Source organism: Oncorhynchus nerka, linkage group LG15 (genome assembly GCF_034236695.1).
Source record: "Oncorhynchus nerka isolate Pitt River linkage group LG15, Oner_Uvic_2.0, whole genome shotgun sequence".
NCBI classification, from domain to species: Eukaryota; Metazoa; Chordata; class Actinopteri; order Salmoniformes; family Salmonidae; genus Oncorhynchus; species Oncorhynchus nerka.
This window is the reverse complement of record NC_088410.1, coordinates 72,909,176-72,928,780: the sequence shown is the minus strand read 5'-3', so window position 1 is coordinate 72,928,780 and position 19,605 is coordinate 72,909,176. Positions and strand designations below refer to the sequence as shown.

Genomic DNA, 19,605 nt, shown 5'->3' with positions numbered 1-19,605 from the left:
GGGGAGATAAGAGGTACTAGATGATGCAGTGTGTTGGCTTAATGGCTTCTATTACTCCTCTATACAAAGTACGAGTGCCAATATGAGAGAGGGATGGAGGGAGGCAATGAAAGCAAGAGGAGAGAATGCATGGGAGGAGAGGGAGATGGGTGGGGGAGAGGGAGGTAGATGGTTGTGGGAGAAGGTAAGGGAGAGGGATGGAGATGGTTGGGGTGGAGGCAGAAGGTTGGGGTAGCGGCAAAGGGAGGGCGAGAGGGAGTGAGATGGTTGGGGTAGAGGGAAAGGGAGGGAGAGGGAGGTAGATGGTTGTGGGAGAAGGTAAGGGAGAGGGATGGAGATGGTTGGGGTGGAGGCAGATGGTTGGGGTAGCGGCAAAGGGAGGGCGAGAGGGAGTGAGATGGTTGGGCGAGAGGGAGGGAGATGGTTGGGGAGAGGGAGGGAGATGGTTGGGGTAGCGGCAAAGGGAGGGCGAGAGGGAGTGAGATGGTTGGGCGAGAGGGAGGGAGATGGTTGGGGGAGAGGGAGGGAGATGGTTGGGGTAGAGGGAGGGAGATGGTTGGGGGAGAGGGAGATGGTTGGGGGAGAGGGAGGGAGATGGTTGGGGTAGAGGGAGGGAGATGGTTGGGGAGAGGGAGGGAGATGGTTGGGGGAGAGGGAGTGAGATGGTTGGGCGAGAGGGAGGGAGATGGTTGGGGTAGCGGCAAAGGGAGGGCGAGAGGGAGTGAGATGGTTGGGCGAGAGGGAGGGAGATGGTTGGGGGAGAGGGAGGGAGATGGTTGGGGTAGAGGGAGGGAGATGGTTGGGGGAGAGGGAGGGAGATGGTTGGGGTAGAGGGAGGGAGATGGTTGGGGGAGAGGGAGGGAGATGGTTGGGGGAGAGGGAAAGGGAGGGGAGAGGGAGGGAGATGGTTGGGGGAGAGGGGAGCAGATGCCAGCCATATTGTTAAGGCTCGGGATAAAGGAAGTGAGTACCCAGGACTCCTCAGACATGTCATCTACCCAACCAGAGCCAGATGATTCCTCTCGCTCCATCCCTCTCTTGTACTCTGCAAACCTTGCTCATGCATAAACAGAAGGGCTCTATATTCTGGGATCGGGTAGGGTCTGTATGTACGTGTGTTTGATGGGAAGGATGGTGGCGAAGGAGGTATGGAGCACAGCCCTGCATGCAGTAGTGCTGCCCCAAGCTGTGCCTAAGGTGAACCACCCTACCTGGAAAATAAAGGAAAACCACACTACCTGGAAAATAAGCAGCTCTGTGGTGGGAATAATGATTGACCTGGCCAGCTGTTCAGACAGAGCTCAACAATGAAATCTACATCCTGAGCAGCAGAGTGGCGGAGTAGAGTCTCACCACCTCTCGTCCCCTCCCTCCTTCTCCCTGCCAAGACGATGATGGTGTTGACCCTCCATCTGGGTCATCACATCCAGTCCCAGTATCATCCGCAACAGATGGTAGGAAGGAACTAGCAAAACCTCTGCTCACTAATTCCTAGCAACATGGGGAGTTTCTTGGGATATACTGTAGGTTAAATAGGCTTATAGTGTACAACGTAGCAGGGCAACAAACTAAATGGGAGAAGATGACATTTAAACATTCAATGTAGAAGTGATTGGTTGTGATGCTTACCGGACCGTAGATTGGTACACAAGGTCTTCTCGTTTGCGATAGTCCTCCATGTGCGAGTAATTGGTATTAAACATAGCATCGTAGGTGAAAATTTTCTGCTTAATGGTGCCCCCGTCTGTGACCTGTCAAGCAAAAATAGAAAGCATGAACAAAATATGGTCTATATATGGGACGGATATTTCTATACGTGAAAGGTACGTTGGTACCACCAGCCAGAACACAGCTTGCATAAGGAAAATTCAGTACCCTTACAAAAATGTACCATGGTACCACTATGGTACTTGCACTTATACCATGGTATAGTCTGAATCATGGAAATGTACCATGGTTTAAGCCTTGGTACTACCATGGCACTGCCATTGTACTTAAATATTACCATGGTATTGCATCATTTATACCATGGTATAGATCTGAATCATGGAAATATACCATGATTTTAGCTTTGAATTATGATGGTACTGACATGCGCCTAAATAATACCATGGTATTGCCAAATTTTTCAACATGGTAAGATGTGGATCATGGAAATACCATGGTTTTAACCTGCATTATACATTCTACCACGGTAATGGACAATTATGATACATGGTAACAAAAAATATCATATGGTACCATCTTTATTAATTGTGCGTTACCATAGCACAATGGCAGTATAATGCATTAAATACATAAACACCCAAAGGTCAAAAGAGGTTGGTTAAGATTATATTGATGAATTTATATACCAGTATGGGAAAGTTTCTGATAAAGTCAGAGGCAGACTACTATTATTGGTCCTAGTTTGTCTGTAACATCAAAGAAAAAGGGAAACCATTTCTGTGAAAAAGGGATAATACTTTCTGTATAAATAGTACTGTTTTTTTCTCATGTTTGGTTTCCCTGGCTTGCCAATCTGAAATGTAGGAGAATGAATATATATGGTAGCCTAATTTTTGGCATTTTGCAATTATTTACAGTAGTTATAGTCAAGGGATGTTGTGCTTGTTTCGGGCCGGCAGAGGGAGCCGCTCGCTCTAGTGGTTGCTTCACACTCTTATCACTCTACAGTGGCTCTCACGCTATACTGCCTAGCCAGTGAGTCAGTTGAATGAGAGAGCCAAGCCACCTGAAAAATAAAGAGAAAAGTGCCAGATAAACAAAATATTTTAAACGTTATCATCACGGTGAGCGAGTTATAACGCATAACATATTAAACACCAAGTTAAGCGGAGTGTAATGATATAATTGTTATTTTTGATGATGTTTTGATAGTTTCATTAATATTTAATATTTGTTAGCATAGAAGCTAACGTTGGCTAAAGTTAGAGCCAGTCAAGCTAGCCTGTCGTCATGGTGACAGGATCACTACACGTTCACACAGAGTGTAAACAAAGGGAAACATTGGGTGTGTTCGTAAATTCAATCTGGAGTGCCAGACTGCGCTCAGAGTGCGCTCTGAGTTAGGGTTTATCCGAGCTGGCCGCACAACGGCAGTCAAGCACCCAAGTTTACTGGCTAACGTTGGCTAGCTTGCTAGCTACTTCAAGACACAAATGAGAGAACACCTCACTCTGACCATTTTACTTGCCCTAGCAGAGCTGGCTAGGCTGTTTTTATGTTATCCAGAGCGTTGGTGACTGTAACTGTTGCTGGCAATTGAATTGAATTACCCTTTTTTGTTGACGTTTACTGACACCGGCCATATTCAATGGGTATTGAGCGTTCGTAAATTTGTCAATTATTCTGCGCTTTGGCACACTCAGACGAGAGCTCTCTGAAATGGGAGTAGACAGCCAGAGTGAATTTACGAACGCACCTATTGTAACTTGCTGTTTTAAGGGATATGTTGATAATTACGTGATGAAAATGTATCTATGCGATAAGATGATAATTAATACCTTTTTACAAATGTTTTTTGTTGTTGTATGTTGACTGTTTAGAATTTTATAAGAGTAGCCAAGCCCGATGAATGAGTGAGAGACAACTAAAAACTATATTGAAGAGAGAAGCACCAGATGAAGATTTAAAATAGTTAGTTTATATGGTGCTTCTCTCTTCAATGCAGTTTTTAGGGTATGGTGGGAAGAATGAAGCCTTGAAAATTTAAAATAGTTAGTTTAAGGTTTCAGAATCCCTTCATTCTTCTCACCATACCCTATCCATGTCCCAAGGTGAGGGTACACCACACTACTAGACCATGTGTGTTGGGGTTTTTCACTATTAGCTAAATGGGTTTAAGAGGGTACTAGCCCTACGCCTTGCCATTGCAGAGCAAATAGTTAATGTTGCATTATGTGAGTACCATAAATTTAAAAAATTTGGTCACTTTACCCGAAAAACGGTGGGACACAGACCATCATAATACATTGTAAACAACTACCATGCTTTCATGTTTCATAACGACATGCTGCTAGTGTCACGTTCTGACCTTAGTTCCTTTGTTATGTCTTTGTTTTAGTTTGGTCAGGGCGTGAGTTGGGGTGGGTGGTCTATGTTATTTTTTCTATGTTGTGGTTATGTGTTTGGCCTGGTATGGTTCTCAATCAGAGGCAGGTGTCGTTCGTTGTCTCTGATTGAGAACTTAGGTAGCCTTTTCCCACCTGTGTTTTGTGGGTGATTATTTTCTGTTTTGTGTCTTCACCAGACAGGACTTTTTCGTTGTCGTTTCGTTCTTTCACTTTGTTGTTTTGTTATTCAGTGTTCAGTTGATTTATTAAATATTAACATGGACACATACCACGCTGCGCATTGGTCCGATCTTGACGACTCCTTGTTAGAGGAGGACGAATTACGTTACAGCTAGAATAAAACCATGGTATTTTGTTTCATTGTACTACCACAGGGTCATTTTTGTACCATGGTAGCTAGTACCTTGAAAAAAAAAAAAAACTATGGTAATGGTGCAAATACCATGGTATTTTCCTGCCATGGTAGTACAACGAAAACTACCATGCTAATACCATGGAACATTTTTGTAAGGGTACCCAGGACTTAAATTATCTCATTGAACCATTTGCTTCCACGATAAGGTGTTTTTTCTGCCTAAAAATTGTGATTAGGAGCCTTTCAAACTAATTTTGAAAACTGCCAATGTGATGAAATCAATGTGACACTCACTTATGTAGCTTTAGGTATGTGCCCATGTATATAGCTGAGTCTTAATGAAGACTGTCACTCTGCAGCGTTCTGTAGGTGTCAAGCAGTCGGAGGTAATGGCTTGTGAGATATTGCGGAGGTGGGGGATATATTCAAAGCACCATAGTCTCATTTTGCATCCCCTTCTCTTTTTTTTGTGGGCTGCAGAGTAAATGATGGAGCACCGCTCTCCTCTCTAATATTCACAGGGGAGAGGAAGTCACTTAGCATTTGAATGACTGTGATTTCTCTTCTCTTCAGCGCGACAGACAGACGTAAAGAAAAAAGGTGACAGGATTTTAATGGAGCCGCTAATGCCGTTTTGAAGGAGGACATTGTTGGTGGGTTGGGGATCTTTCTTCCCTTCGCTCTGAAGATGATCTCATCCGCTTCCTACAGATGTAAGATCTTAATTTTAGTCAGATTTCTACAGAAGGAAAATAATCCTGCAGCAACAGGAAATGTGAATTATTATGTAGATTATAATTAATGGACATTTTTGTAGGGGTTGATAGATTTCGCGTAAGGGAAAATCAAGTCAGAAATGTGTAAACTTCAGAAGCCTTTTTAACCTCAAATAAGTTTAACATTTCCTACATTGCAGTAAAGTTCTCCTGCAACAGGGTGATCAAATTAAAATCCTATCTGTAATCCAATCCTCTCGGAAGTAAATAAGGCCTATGCATATTGTGATTAGTTACTGCATAATGTACATAACACTTCACGAGGGGACAGTACTGCGTAATTACTTTTATTTGAGCAAACAATTCTGGTGTCCCATAAATGACTGTGGAACAACTCATATCACTTCTCTGTCTCTGGGGAAAGGCGCTAAATACCTCAGGCAGTTACTAAGAGGTGCACAGGGATTGCTTGGTTACCAATCCACACCACTCCGGCCAACTGATGTTTCTTCTTCAGGATGAGTCTAGATTAGACTCCCTCCCTGACAATTTCTAGAATGGAACACATTCTGACCATTCTGATTGGTCCCATAAACCGATGGGTTGAGCCGGGTCTACATGATGACGTTATAGACTTTGATACTCACATAAACAACTTCTAGGATGGCAGTTTCAGACTGAATGTACTGTATGTAGCAATCAATTAAATGCAGGGTGTGTCGTCCCAGCAAACACAGAGGTAGAAGTACTGGAACAACAAATATTGTGTTTTTTAGGATATGTATAACAGTTGTAGGCGGTATTAGTGGAATACATTTTTGTCTGCTGTAACAAAGGTGGGTGACATCACATTTTCATTGCTATGGAAGATTAATTGAAGGGAGGTGTAATCAGTGAAAGGATTCAGGACCTACTGGTGAGGATAGGGACCATGACCCCCCACAGGCACAAAGTGTTTACTTGGCTTGGCCACAAACAGACTTTCCTTGAGAGACACCACTTTGCCCAAGGAATGCTTTGGCACCACACTCAAGGACCGAAGATTATTATAGCCATCTGTTCCTCTTTTAAATGTCAATTCAGGGATGTAGAGACACACCAGCGAGGTGGCATCGTTCCGAGGTTTACAGGGAGAGGCAACAGCAAAAGGTCAGCCGCTAAAAGCAAATCCGTGTTGGAAAATGGTGCTTTCCCACCAACCTGCTCTGTGCCTGGATTGTAGTCATTGTAATGGACCTTTCAGAAAAACTGTAAGATAAATTTTTGTCTGACATCACTTTACAACAAAGCATGGAAAATTGTAAGTGAATGATGTTGATATGTTGAACTCAGGGGAATGTGTGTTTGAGATATAACAGTTAAATGACAAGTTCAAATCAATGACAAGTGTGACGGCTGTACCGTGGAACGCACAGTAAAAAACCCTGCCTAAAAATATCCTTATCCTTCTTTTATCCCATAACTGTTTTGCAGAAATGCACAATCGCAACATTACAGTTCACGTTGTAACAGCCACTGGTGTCATCTAACGTTATAATTGAACTAATATCCTTATCTACAAACAGTCAAAGTTCTAGGTAATGTCTTCTGTTTACCTCCGTGCCCCATGTCGGCAGCATGTAAGCCAGTTGTGTTCTGGAATTCCGTTGTTAAAGTATGTTTCCGGAGGAGTGTTGGAAAGTGCCACAGATCTGTTCATTGCAGGAAAAAAAATGTTTCCGTCACATGTTGAAATAGCAAAGTACTTTTCAAACATTGATACTGTGCACTGTTAATGCTAATAACCTGAAACAATGTATCATGATCATGTTCTTTGAAAATGAATGGTTTGCAAAACCGGCCCGGCTCCAAAAGGGGACAAAAGGGGGCTCAGCCCCCTAAGTTGAAACTTGTGCCCCTCAGTTTTAGTTTTATGTCCCTTGATGAAAATATCTAAAAAGGTTCAAATGATTGAGTGACAGGTTGGCACAAAATCTGTATCTTCGCTGCGCTGTGACAGCACAATGGACAGAGTGCACCGTGGTGTATGTAGGGGACTATGGAAAGCTACTGGGGCAGTTAGGTACACTATATATACAAAACAAAAAAATGGCATAACTGAGGAGCTCAGTGACTTTAAACGTGACACCATCATAGGATACCACCTTTCCAACAAGTCAGTTCGTCAAATTTCTTCCCTGCTAGAGCTGTTCCGGTCGACTGTATTTGCTGTTGTGAATTACCCAATTTGTAAGTCGCTCTGGATAAGAGCGTCTGCTAAATGACTTAAATGTAAAAATGTAAGTGGAAACATCTATGAGCAACAACGGCTCAGCCACAAAGTTGTAGGCCACACAAGCTCACAGAACGAGACCGCCGACTTCTGAAGAGCGAAAATCATCTGTTCTCAGTTGCAACACTCACTACTGAGTTCCAAACTGACTCTGGAAGCAACGTCAGCACAACAACTGTTCGTCAGGAGCTTCATGAAATGGGTTTCCATGGACGAGCAGCCACACACAAGGCTAAGATCACTCTGCGCAATGCCAAGCGTCAGCTGGAGCGGTGTAAAGCTCTCTGCCATTGGACTCTGGAGCAGTGGAAATGCGTTCTCTGGAGTGATGAATCACACTTACCAATCTGGTAGTCCAATGGACAAATCTGGTTTTGGTGGATGCCAGGAGAACACTACCTGCCCCAATGCATAGTGCCAACTGTAAAGTTTGGTTGAGGAGGAATAATGTTCTGGGGCTGTTTTCCATGCCTCGGGCCCCTTAGTTCCGGTGAAGGGAAATCTTAACACTAGAGCATACAATGACATTCTAGACAATTCTGTGCTTCCAACTTTGTGGCAACAGTTTGGGGACGGCCCCTTCCTGTATCAGCATGACAATGCCCCCGTGCACAAAGTGAAGCCCATAAAGAAATGGTTTGTCGAGATCGGTGTGGAAGAACTTGACTGGCCTGCACAGAGCCCTGACCTCAACTCCATCGAACACCTCTGGGATGAATTGGAACGCCGACTGTGAGCCAGGCCTAATCGCCTAACATCAGTGCCTGACCCCACTAATGCGCTTGTGGCTGAATGGAAGCAAGTCCCTGCAGCAATGTTCCAACATCTAGTGGAAAGCCTTTCCAGAAGAGTGGAGGCTGTTATAGCAGCAAAGGGTGGACCAACTCCATATTAATGCCCATGATTTTGGAATTAGATGTTCGACGAGGAAAAAACCACATACTTTTGGTCATGCAGTTTATGACTCCTTAGGGTTTCCATAAAGAGCGGGAAAAAAATAGCTTTACTTAGTGTTCCTTCACGCAATGTCGTCTGAGAATGCGCTGAATGACTTTTAAATGTCTGGACTTTTTTACTTCAGATCTTTTTTAAAGTTTAAGCTTTAGGAGAGTTTGTTTTTTCAATTCAGTTTATATTTGTTTATTTTAACACACCTTTTGGGTTTATCTTCTCCTGTCATCATTTGGAATAGAAACCCTAATTATGTGTGTCTCTTGTTTCCTACTCGGTCATCCATGGCAACAAGTACCTCATTCACTGCATAGAAAGTACTTTTGTACAAACCTGAATAACTACCATAACGGGTGCTTAGGCAGAAAGTGCAAAAAAAACAAAGCACTTACCAAAGCACTTATCTATTGTAGATAGATACTGTCCCTGGCGCTGAGTTATAGGACGCTCTCAAAAAGCCTGAGGTCTGTTAACTGGACATTTTCAGTCCCTCTATCTTTTCACAGTCCATCTAATCCAATAGACATTACAATTGTTCATGTCTTCCTCCTGAATGATGTGTCAAATTATGCAGGTATCAGATCCAGGTTGTCTGAATCTACAAGTACTAGCGAGACGATTGCTGCCTCAGACAGGTGGTCATGTGGCACCCTCTCTTTTTCTAGCCCTCAATGAATTCACTTCTTAATTAGGAACCTGGATGCACAGGCAAAATGACACCTCTCACAACGCACACAAATCGGTGGAACGACCATGTTCCTAGAGAAGGGACAGCTTTGAGGAGAGAGAGAGGGAGCGAGGGAGAGAGAGAGATGGTGGCAAAGTAGTTGCGCAAGAGTGAGGGTGAAGGTAAGAGGGAGATGAGCACTCTTTGATGTTAGAAAAGCACCGTTTGGGGAGGCAACGCTTTGCTTCAGTTGCTTTGTTGATTCCAGGCTGTGCTTTACAGAGGTGCAGTGGCGATTTTAGCATGTAAATCTTGGTGGGGAAATTCAAAAACGTTTTTTTAGATGCATGCCAGCAAAGACACTACACAACACTAAACAATACATTAATTGCACTATAACGGCAACAAGTGGTGCCCACAAACTGTTAGGGCCTACAGAGCCTTCTATCCAGTACAATGGAGTGAATCCTTACCACCGCTACACCTGGCTATCAGCGGAGCCTTGTCTAGCAGCGAAACAATTCATTTAGACTCGTTTAGTGCTTAAAAAAAAAACAGCTGATATGGCTGACTTGCTTAAGGCATACAGTATTAAAGTCCAGAGAAAACACAAACCATTTTATTTGAAGTAGCATCAGAGAGAAGTACCAAGAGGAGGAGTAAAAATAACCCCAAGTTAGAATCAAAGGTCCATGGCTACTTTTTTCACTGCAGCGATTATCTCTTACAGCCAGCCTGTTACAGTACTCTATCCTATTATGATTGAGAACAACATCAAAAGATAGCTTCAGGATTCCTCAGGTCTGATTAGCTGCCACTGTTGCTTTGAATAATTTTTCTTGAATGAAACGCACTTCAGGGACTCACTGGGAAGCATGAATGAGATTTAAGGAGGAGTTGTGTAAGACATCTGTGATTGTAATTTCAGCAGTTTTCTCAATTAAAAGTTGCATGTTGTAATCTAGTTGGATGCATCGTTGACATAGCAGTAGCGACATGTACACTCATGCGGTTAATCACTCACAGATAGACTGCGGGAGTTGAGTTGACTCCTGAGTCCTAGGCTGCTGCACTAACTTACTTATAATGTTACATGGCATTGATATCAAGAACAACACACAACCACATTGAAGTGAATTTAACAGCTTGGTTATCTATTCTCTCTTATCATTTGATTTGAAATGTTGACCTCTCTTCTAATGTGTTGCAGATAGAAGCGATCAAGCGGCTATTTGATATTGCGTTAGGAATAATTGTGAGAAGTTAGACAATTATGAGACAATTATGTTTTCAAAGTATTTAACACAATTGTATCCCCTGAATATGATCTCATTTGGAAGTGCTTTACCATATAAATACTGGTTATGATGCTCCAAAGCAAGTTATTTTGGAGAGAGTAAATCTTATTTGGCTTGCATACACTTTATTTTATTGCTCCTGTAATTGTAGTCAACATATCATTTTGATTTAGAGTGCCTAGTCCACATCCTGATTCCCATGCGGAAGGACGAGCATCCTCAGGAGTGCAGTTAAAGTATTTAAAAAAGGCATGTTGTGTAGGCCTACTGGTTCAATGACCTTATTCAAATAGTCCCATAAAAGGCAGCGATACACGTACATCAGTCGAAATTTATAGCATCAGATAAATCTGTCACCTGTCATGTACCTTTTAAAATCTGTTAAGATAGCTCTGAGTCAAGCTCTTTTCCTTCCTATCAGTAAAAATCAGTGAGGAAATGTATGCCTGCAGAGTAAAAGCCCTGATGAATTAAGTTGAGAACAGTCACAGAAAGATAGACTGAGATGTAAAGCAGCTGTGATGCGTTGATAGAGTGCTCTGTCGTCCCTAGCCCTTAGCTGACACGCTTTTGAATCAAACAAGACATCTGATTGGATATGTGGATGTGGTTGTGTACTGTATGTGGTCTAACCATTGCCTCCCTCTCCCCGGGGCCTCTTGACAAAATAGTTATTGCTCGGCAGATTCTGGTGTTCAGCTAGAATTGATATATCTGCATGCAAGCTCCACCATTGTAGTCAAAAATCCACATGTAAACAACAACTGACAAATATGGAGCGTTAGCTTTTTGCATAATTCATCTTTTATTATCTATCATACAGTTTTGCTTTTTAATGTTTCAGTAACTTTGGCCTTGGAGACATGAAAACTTCTACCAAAACCACTCAACAGCCCGCTGTATCATTTTTATAAACACAAAGCCCTTGTGACCCTTCTGAGCTTAGGGGAGTACATCAAAAGCAAAAACTTTGTTTTGGGTTCATATTTTTTAAATATTTTTAAATATTGTCTCTTTGATATAATTTTAAAGACACATTTCACCATGAAGCTGTTACTGTGTCTGATATTCACAAAACATGTCAGCACCCTTCAGGAGATGAAGCAGGTATTTCTCAACCTCTGACATCTTTGTTTGTCTTTTTTCTCATCTTTTTATCTTTTTCTAAGGGTTTTCTACAAGGACAAGGACATAATAAGCAGCTTACTCTTATTTCATTCTGTTGAATGTGATGCAACTAACTGATGTAAGCATATCTGGAAAGTTATGGGGTGAGAAAAAGGATAAGGTGTATTTAATGGAGCCTCCTTATCCCAGCTCAGTGTGACTGTATAAAGGTGAAATAAAAAAATAAAAATATAAGCATCAAGCTTTGTGACACCCTTTTACAGATTCTGGTGTTCATGGCTATTTGTAGCCTTGTTTTAAGTCTTCTCATCAAACCTAAATTCTTGTAAAGACAGATAACTGATCAGTTACTGCAAGAAATGGTTTTAGTCATGGAATATTTATAAGACCTCTTCAATTGCCCGTCAACAAAACAAAGCATTTCTCCTTTAGCTCACAAAGGTCAGGAATCTGTGATCCGAGAAACAGGCATGCCGTTTGAACATCCTTTTATCCCAATGCCTCTCTTAGAACCCATTCAGCATTGTGGTCCGCCTACAAAATACATTATTTCCTTACCTACTCAACCATACAAACATAGGATGATGTAGAGGAGAAGGGTTACCTTTTTAGGCAATGCTGTTTATCCCATTTTACTGTTGAAATTAATGGGTATTTATTTCTCAGCCTGACCACAGCAAGACCAACATTAATCCAGTTGCACTTAGAGGTGCAAAACACAAGACCCAAGACCTCTTACAATACCATGCATTTAGACAAACATCAATGTCTCCAATTTCATCAAGGACATATACTACCGGTCATAAGTTTAAGAACTTGAGTTTTCCACATTGTAAAATAATAGTGAAGTCATCAAAACTATGAAATAACACATATGGAATCATGTAGTAACAAAACAAGTGTTAACTTCTTAGGGCTGAGATTTAAACAAATATATTTTATATTTGAGATTCTTCAAATAGCCACCCTTTTCCTTGATGACAGCTTTGCACACTCTTAGCATTCTCTCAACCAGCTTCACCTGGAATGCTTTTCCAACAGTCTTGAAGGAGTTCCCACATATGCTGAGCACTTGTTGGCTTTTCCTACACTCTGCGGTCTGACTCATCCCAACCATCTCAATTTGGTTGAAGTTGGGGGATTGTGGAGGCCACTTCATCTGATGCAGCACTCCATCACTCTACTTCTTGGTAAAATAGCCCTTACACAGCCTGGAGGTGTGTTGTGTCATTGTCCTGTTGAAAAACAAATGATAGTCCCACTAAGCCCATACCAGATGGGCTGACGCTTCGCTGCAGAATGCTGTGTTAGCCATGTTGGTTAAGTGTGCCTTGAATTCTAAATAAATTACAGACAGCTTCACCAGCAAAGCACCCCCAAACCATAATACCTCCATGCTTTGCGATGGGAAATATACATGCAGAGATCATCCGTTCACCCACACCGCGTCTCACAAAGACACGGTGGCGGTTGGAACCAAAAATCTCCAATTTGGACTCCAGACCAAAGGGCCAAAGGAGTCAAGCCCTTCCACCTGTCTAATGTCCATTGCTTGTGTTTCTTGGCCCAAGCAAGTCTCTTTTTCATGTTGGTGTGCTTTAGTTGTGGTTTCTTTGCAGCAATTTGATCATGAAGGCCTGATTCACACAGTCTGTTACTTGAACCCTGTGAAGAATTTATTTGGGCTTCAATTTCTGAGGCTGGTAATTCATTAACTTACCCTCTCCAGCAGAGGTAACTCTGGGTCTTCCATTCCTGTGGTGGTCCTCATGAGATCCAGTTTCATCATAGCGCTTGATGGTTTTTGCAACTGCACTTGAAGAAACTTTAAAAGTTCTTGTAATTTCCCGGATTGACTTACCTTTCATGTCTTAAAATAATGATGGACTGTCATTTCGCTTTCCTTATTTGAGCTGTTCTTGCCATAATATGGACTTGGTCTTTTACCAAATAGGGCTATCTTCTGTATAAACCACCTGCCTTGACACAACACAACTGATTCCACAAATTAACTTTTAAAAAGGCACACTTGTTAATTGAAATGCATTCCAGGTGACTACCTCATGAATCTGGTTGAGAGAATGCCAAGAGTCATCAAGGAAAAGGGTGGCTATTTGAAGCATCTCAAATATAAAATATATTTTGATTTGTTTATCACTTTTTTGCTTACTACTACTACTACATGATTCCATATGTGTTATTTCATAGTTTTGATGTTTTCACTATTATTCTATAATGTAGAAAATAGAAAAAATAAAGAAAAACCCTTGAATGAGTAGGTGTTCAAAAACTTTTGACCGGTAGTGTATCTCATCAGGCAGTTTATAAAATAATGTCGCTCTCCTTATGAGTTGCAGGTATGAGTTTAATGGTTGTGGGGCTTTATTTATGGTAACATTGTCTGACAGTTTTGTTCCATGTTTAGTCTGTTAGACCTCCCATGGGGAATGTTAGGATGCTTCTAGCTTTCATGCTTTCCCTACCCCACATCTGAACCATAGCTACCTTTTAAGCTTTGAAGATCTGAAAGCTGTAAAATGCACAATTGTCAGTGCCCTGAGCCGATATGGGCTGGTACAGTATGTGCAAGAAACCATCTATTTACAGACAAAAATCACTGCACCAAATGTGTGCTCTACATTGAGGACATCTAACCTCATGTAATAGTAAAAATATAATGCATTTTTTGATGACAGACACGCTATTTCCCCCCTGCCGCCTCATGTGGGTTTTTGCAGTTGCAGTCTGTGATTCGACTGCTCTGGAATCTTTTCCCAAGGGCTCCTTCAGTAAGGAAACAATGGCTTTTTTCACACTTTCATTTGACAGCTCTTGCTTGCAGCAGACTTGGAAACAGATTAATGAGAGGAGATGTGTGGAGTAGACAGTGAGGGAATGAGAGTGAGACGGAGAGAGAGACTTTTCCTCTGTCCTATTTACACCCTGCACCCTCTCTGCAATGTGATGCTGTTGTCTCTCGCTTCATTAGCCAGTGCCGCTTGATCACAGGGCCTTGAAATCCCCTCAGCCCTCACCAGACGACCAAAACACCACTCAAACACAGTTCATATTTCTCTGGTCCCTAGACGGTAACAAGTCGTCCACCACACTTTCATGCTTTTCCCCCTTTAGCTGTGAGACTCTTTTAAATCAAGGCCATGTTTTCTGTTCTCATCACCACAAGCAAGTAAACATTAACGCCATGGACACACTCATTGTTTTCTCCCTGCTTTTTCTCTCAAATTGGAAGCCATTAGACTACGTCTCTACAGTGACTCGTAACACCAGTCCCTTTTAAAGAGCCCTGTTGAATGAGACCCCATAAACTGCACATCTCAGTGTGAGCAGGAGGGGGGAGGTAGTGATGTGATGTTGGCGATGTTAGTGGTGTGTTCGACGATCCAGCTTGTAAAGTGTGAACTGTGATCTGGCATCAGTGGAGAGGTTACTGCCTGGTGCTCATCATTAGATATGATGTCTCTGTGCAGTAAGAATGTGCCCTACAGGGAGAGGGCAGAGATCAAATGGCTGCCCAGTCTCCCCAGTCCTATCGGATAAGTCATCCTGTCCTGTTCAGTCTCCTCTCACAGTGGGGCGCAGATGGGATTGGAATCCCTGTCCATCACAGCAGACAAATGGTACAAGGACAAACACATCTGGTGTCTGGGGGCGCAGTTCTGATGCTGTTTTCCTTCCACCCTGTGCTCTGAATCTTACCTCTTTGGACTACAACACCAGGGCCGTGCAAAATGTGTCGCCTCTGCAAAAGCATGGCTGCCACTTTAGCAGGCCTTTAATGTCAACACAGTCCTCATGACTGTAGTGGGAAATTATTTCATTTAGATAAGCAATATCTTCTACTTCAGAGGCTTAGGGGTGCTTCATTTATGGAAGAGCTGTGTGTGTGTGTTTAATAATAATAATTTGGTGGGTGCTTATTTCTGTCCTATTTCACACCTAAATGTGTGTATTATACACGTGTGAATTGGAAATGTGATTATTGCATATCCCAACGCCCCCTGAGAGTGGGGTCACAGCCAGGGTCTGCCATTATTAACCGCAACACCAGAGCAATTAGGGTTAAGTGCTTTGCTCAAGAGAACATTGGCAGATGTTTCACCTTGTCAGCTCGGGGATTCGAACTAGCAACCTTTCAGCTACTGGCCCAGCACTCTAACTGCTAGTCACGTGTGTGTGTTTGATTGTGGGTGTGTGTGTGTGTGTGTGTGTGTGTGTGTTGCACCAATGCCATGGATGAGCTCACTCCCACTGTCCATCAGTGGCTCACATTGTGAGTGTATGATGTTTTACTCCACAAACCAAGCTTACCTGCTGAGAATCCTTCACTTCAAATCACATACAGTCATACAATATGGTAAATTGTGCTGTAAATTAATTCACCTTGCAGTCATATTGAATAACTATGTATCTTCCCCCATCTCGTCTATCCCTAGCCTGTGATATTTATTCCAGATACCGGACATAATCAGATTATTGAAGAATAATTTTCCAAAGGATATGTTTGTTTCATGCATTATCATGCACTAAATGCAGTGTTAATAGCAACGTTTACTTACTGTTATGCAGCTTTCTTTCAAGGCATTGAAAGTAGTAATAAATAATGTAGTAAATAAGCCTATTCTGTTATTGTTTTATGGGTCATTATAAACTCTGCAAGGTATCCAAGTTGCTCCTGCTAATAATAATAATTTACCCGCCTTGATTTGGTTTGCTTGTTATGTCATAGGCAATTCATGTTTTAATAGTTGTCAGTTTTGTGTCCTCTGAATGGCTACTCTGACGACTCGGTGCCAATATCATTCATTAGCCTCTTGTTATTTGAGAACCATCCTTTTAATTAAGAAATGATGGGTAGCTGTCCTGGATGAAATGTGGAATGGAAAGCTGGGCTCCCTGACAGGTTGAGCTCTTTGGTAAAGTGCAATGTGACTGTTTCAAAGCAAGACACAAACAACATTTTGGCATATTTTTCTCTCTACTAGAGCAGATACAAACCAGGAGGATTAAAGTTATTAATTGCATTACGGGGAGGTTCTCAGGGAACAGCCAGTGTTCTAGTTAATTAACTATTTTGAAATGTGAAAACTCAACTTGCATCATGTCCTGGAGGGATTATAAAAATGGAACAGAGTTTACAGAGGATGAACACATTAGAGATACTAGTGTTCATCAGTGCTGTATTCTGGCGTGAAACACTAGGTAGACAAACTTCCAGACAGTAATGTTAAGATCACGCCATTACATCTCATTTTAAAGCACAAGTCTCTTAGGAGTGCACCTACCTGTGATAGAAAATCGCCATATCGTCAAAGCTCTTCAGTCAAAACCGCATGACAAAAAGATAAACAATGGAATATCCGATTAGACGTGTGGTTAAAATGAGAAAAATATAACAATTTAATATTGAATGAGGATTTTTGTTTCATAATTAACAGTGCTGCACTCAGTTCAACGGGGGAGACAAAGTCACCCTGAAAATCGGCATTACTAGTAAATAATGTGTGCCACTGTCTGCTTCCTCAATTTAACTCAATCGTGTCTTATTAAAAATGGAAAAAGCTCCAATGCCACATTAGGGATTAGAAAGTTGATGTATTTAAGCATGAAATGAGCAGAATGCATTGCAGATTGATGAATATTTCCCCAACCCAGGAAGGATCCATTTGCAGTGGTTGCATGGGGAATGTGAAGAAGGATTGGTGCAAATCTGTATGTTAATCCCCAGTAACCTGCCTGACACCTCATCACCAGAAATTAAAAGCAAAATCCCTCCACTGGATTACTGATAAGCTTCCCATAGGGGAGGCAATGCTGCCTTTTAATAGGTGGAACCCAAAATGGCTGCAACAGATGAAATTCATAATTAACTTGGAAATTGCTTTTTTTTTCTCTTCAAATGCATTTTGTATATTACATTTACCATGCAGTAATGAATTATAGGCAGAATGCATTTTATTTCGTCTTTATCCTCTGCAGGTTTATATTGAAGAGCTCAAATAGTTATTTAGTCATTGGTACAGTAGTTACACGTTAAATGCATAAGCATTAAACACCAAATTTGTGTTTAAATAATTGACAACCTGCTCTTCTTCCAATGCAATGAATAACATCATTTTAATATTGTGCTATCAACAGTTACAGATGGTTACTGCAGCTATCTAGAGGGTATAAGGAATAAAGGGTGGTGGTTAGGGACTGCATAGCGCCACAGTGGCCCTGATGTCTTTTAAACCATCTGTCTTCCAGCTTGCTCGCCCTTGTGTGCCCACACCAATCTGCAGTGTGAGGAGGAAAATGGGAGAGATTGCTTATAGACCTATGTGATGAATAAAAAAACATAGCTAGGATACTTAGTTCAACTTAAATGGTACCTGAAGGTTTCTCTGTGACTTAATTTAACCCCAGTGCGTAATGTGTTGACTCCATAGGTGGAGTCCTCTAGTTTCCTCATTGGTGTTGTACGTTTATTTTTTATTTAGTTATTTCACCTTTATTTACCAGGTAGGCTAGTTGAGAACAAGTTCTCATTTACAACTGCGACCTGGCCAAGATAAAGCATAGCAGTGTGAACAGACAACACAGAGTTACACATGGAGTAAACAATTAACAAATCAATAACACAGTAGAAAAAAAAGAAAAAAAGAGAGTCTATATACATTGTGTGCTAAAGGCAAGAGGAGGAGGTAGGCGAATAATTACAATTTTGCAGATTAACACTGGAGTGATAAATGATCAGATGGTCATGTACAGGTAGAGATACTGGTGTGCAAAAGAGCAGAAAAGTAAATCAATATATACAGTATGGGGATGAGGTAGGTAAATTGGGTGGGCTATTTACCGATAGACTATGTACAGCTGCAGCGATCGGTTAGCTGCTCATATAGCAGATGTTTGAAGTTGGTGAGGGAGAACTTCAGTGATTTTTGCAATTCGTTCCAGTCACAGGCAGCAGAGAACTGGAACGAAAGGCGGCCAAATGAGGCGTTGGCTTTAGGGATGATCAGTGAGATACACCTGCTGGAGCGCGTGCTACGGGTGGGTGTTGCCATCGTGACCAGTGAACTGAGAGCGGAGCTTTACCTAGCATGGACTTGTAGATGACCTGGAGCCAGTGGGTCTGGCGACGAATATGTAGCGAGGGCCAGCCGACTAGAGCATACAGGTTGCACTGGTGGGTGGTATAAGGTGCTTTAGTAACAAAACGGATGGCACTGTGATAAACTGCATCCAGTTTGCTGAGTAGAGTATTGGAAGCTATTTTGTAGATGACATCGCCGAAGTCGAGGATCGGTAGGATACTCAGTTTTACTAGGGTAAGTTTGGCGGCGTGAGTGAAGGAGGCTTTGTTGCGGAATAGAAAGCCGACTCTAGATTTTATTTCAGATTGGAGATGTTTGATATGAGTCTGGAAGGAGAGTTTACAGTCTAGCCAGACACCTAGGTACTTATAGATGTCCACATATTCTAGGTCGGAACCATCCAGGGTGGTGATGCTAGTCGGGCGTTCGGGTGCAGGCAGCGAACGGTTGAAAAGCATGCATTTGGTTTTACTAGCATTTAAGAGCAGTTGGAGGCCACGGAAGGAGTGTTGTATGGCGTTGAAGCTCGTTTGGAGGTTAGATAGCACAGTGTCCAAGGAAGGGCAGGAAGTATACAGAATGGTGTCGTCTGCGTAGAGGTGGATCAGGGAATCACCCGCAGCAAGAGCAACATCATTGATATATACAGAGAAAAGAGTCGGCCCGAGAATTGAACCCTGTGGCAACCCCATAGAGACTGGCAGAGGACCGGACAACATGCCCTCCGATTTGACACACTGAACTCTGTCTGCAAAGTAGTTGGTGAACCAGGCAAGGCAGTCATTAGAAAAACCGATGCTGCCGATAAGAATATGGTGATTGACAGAGCCGAAAACCTTGGCCAAGTCGATGAAGACGGCTGCACAGTACTGTCTTTTATCGATGGCGGTTATGATATTGTTTAGTACCTTGAGTGTGGCTGAGGTGCACCCGTGACCGGCTCGGAAACCAGATTGCACAGCGGAGAAGGTACGGTGGGATTCGAGATGGTGAGTGACCTGTTTGTTGACTTGGCTTTCGAAGACCTTAGATAGGTAGGGCA

At 42.2% G+C, this 19,605-nt stretch overlaps 1 protein-coding gene across 3 annotated transcripts in view; it reads right to left on the bottom strand.

Annotated features, from left to right (window-relative positions):
• The window catches only part of LOC115143266 (immunoglobulin superfamily member 21-like), a 286,018-nt gene that overhangs the window by 92,484 nt on the left and 173,929 nt on the right, over positions 1-19,605 (bottom strand). For 2 of the 3 annotated variants that reach the window (XM_029683481.2, XM_029683482.2), the window contains exon 3: positions 1,630-1,751. In XM_029683481.2, the coding sequence (XP_029539341.2) occupies positions 1,630-1,751 (122 nt within the window). Of the gene's footprint in view, positions 1-1,629; positions 1,752-6,742; positions 6,839-19,605 lie in introns of all 3 variants that reach the window. The other variant, XM_029683483.2, reaches the window with a different exon arrangement.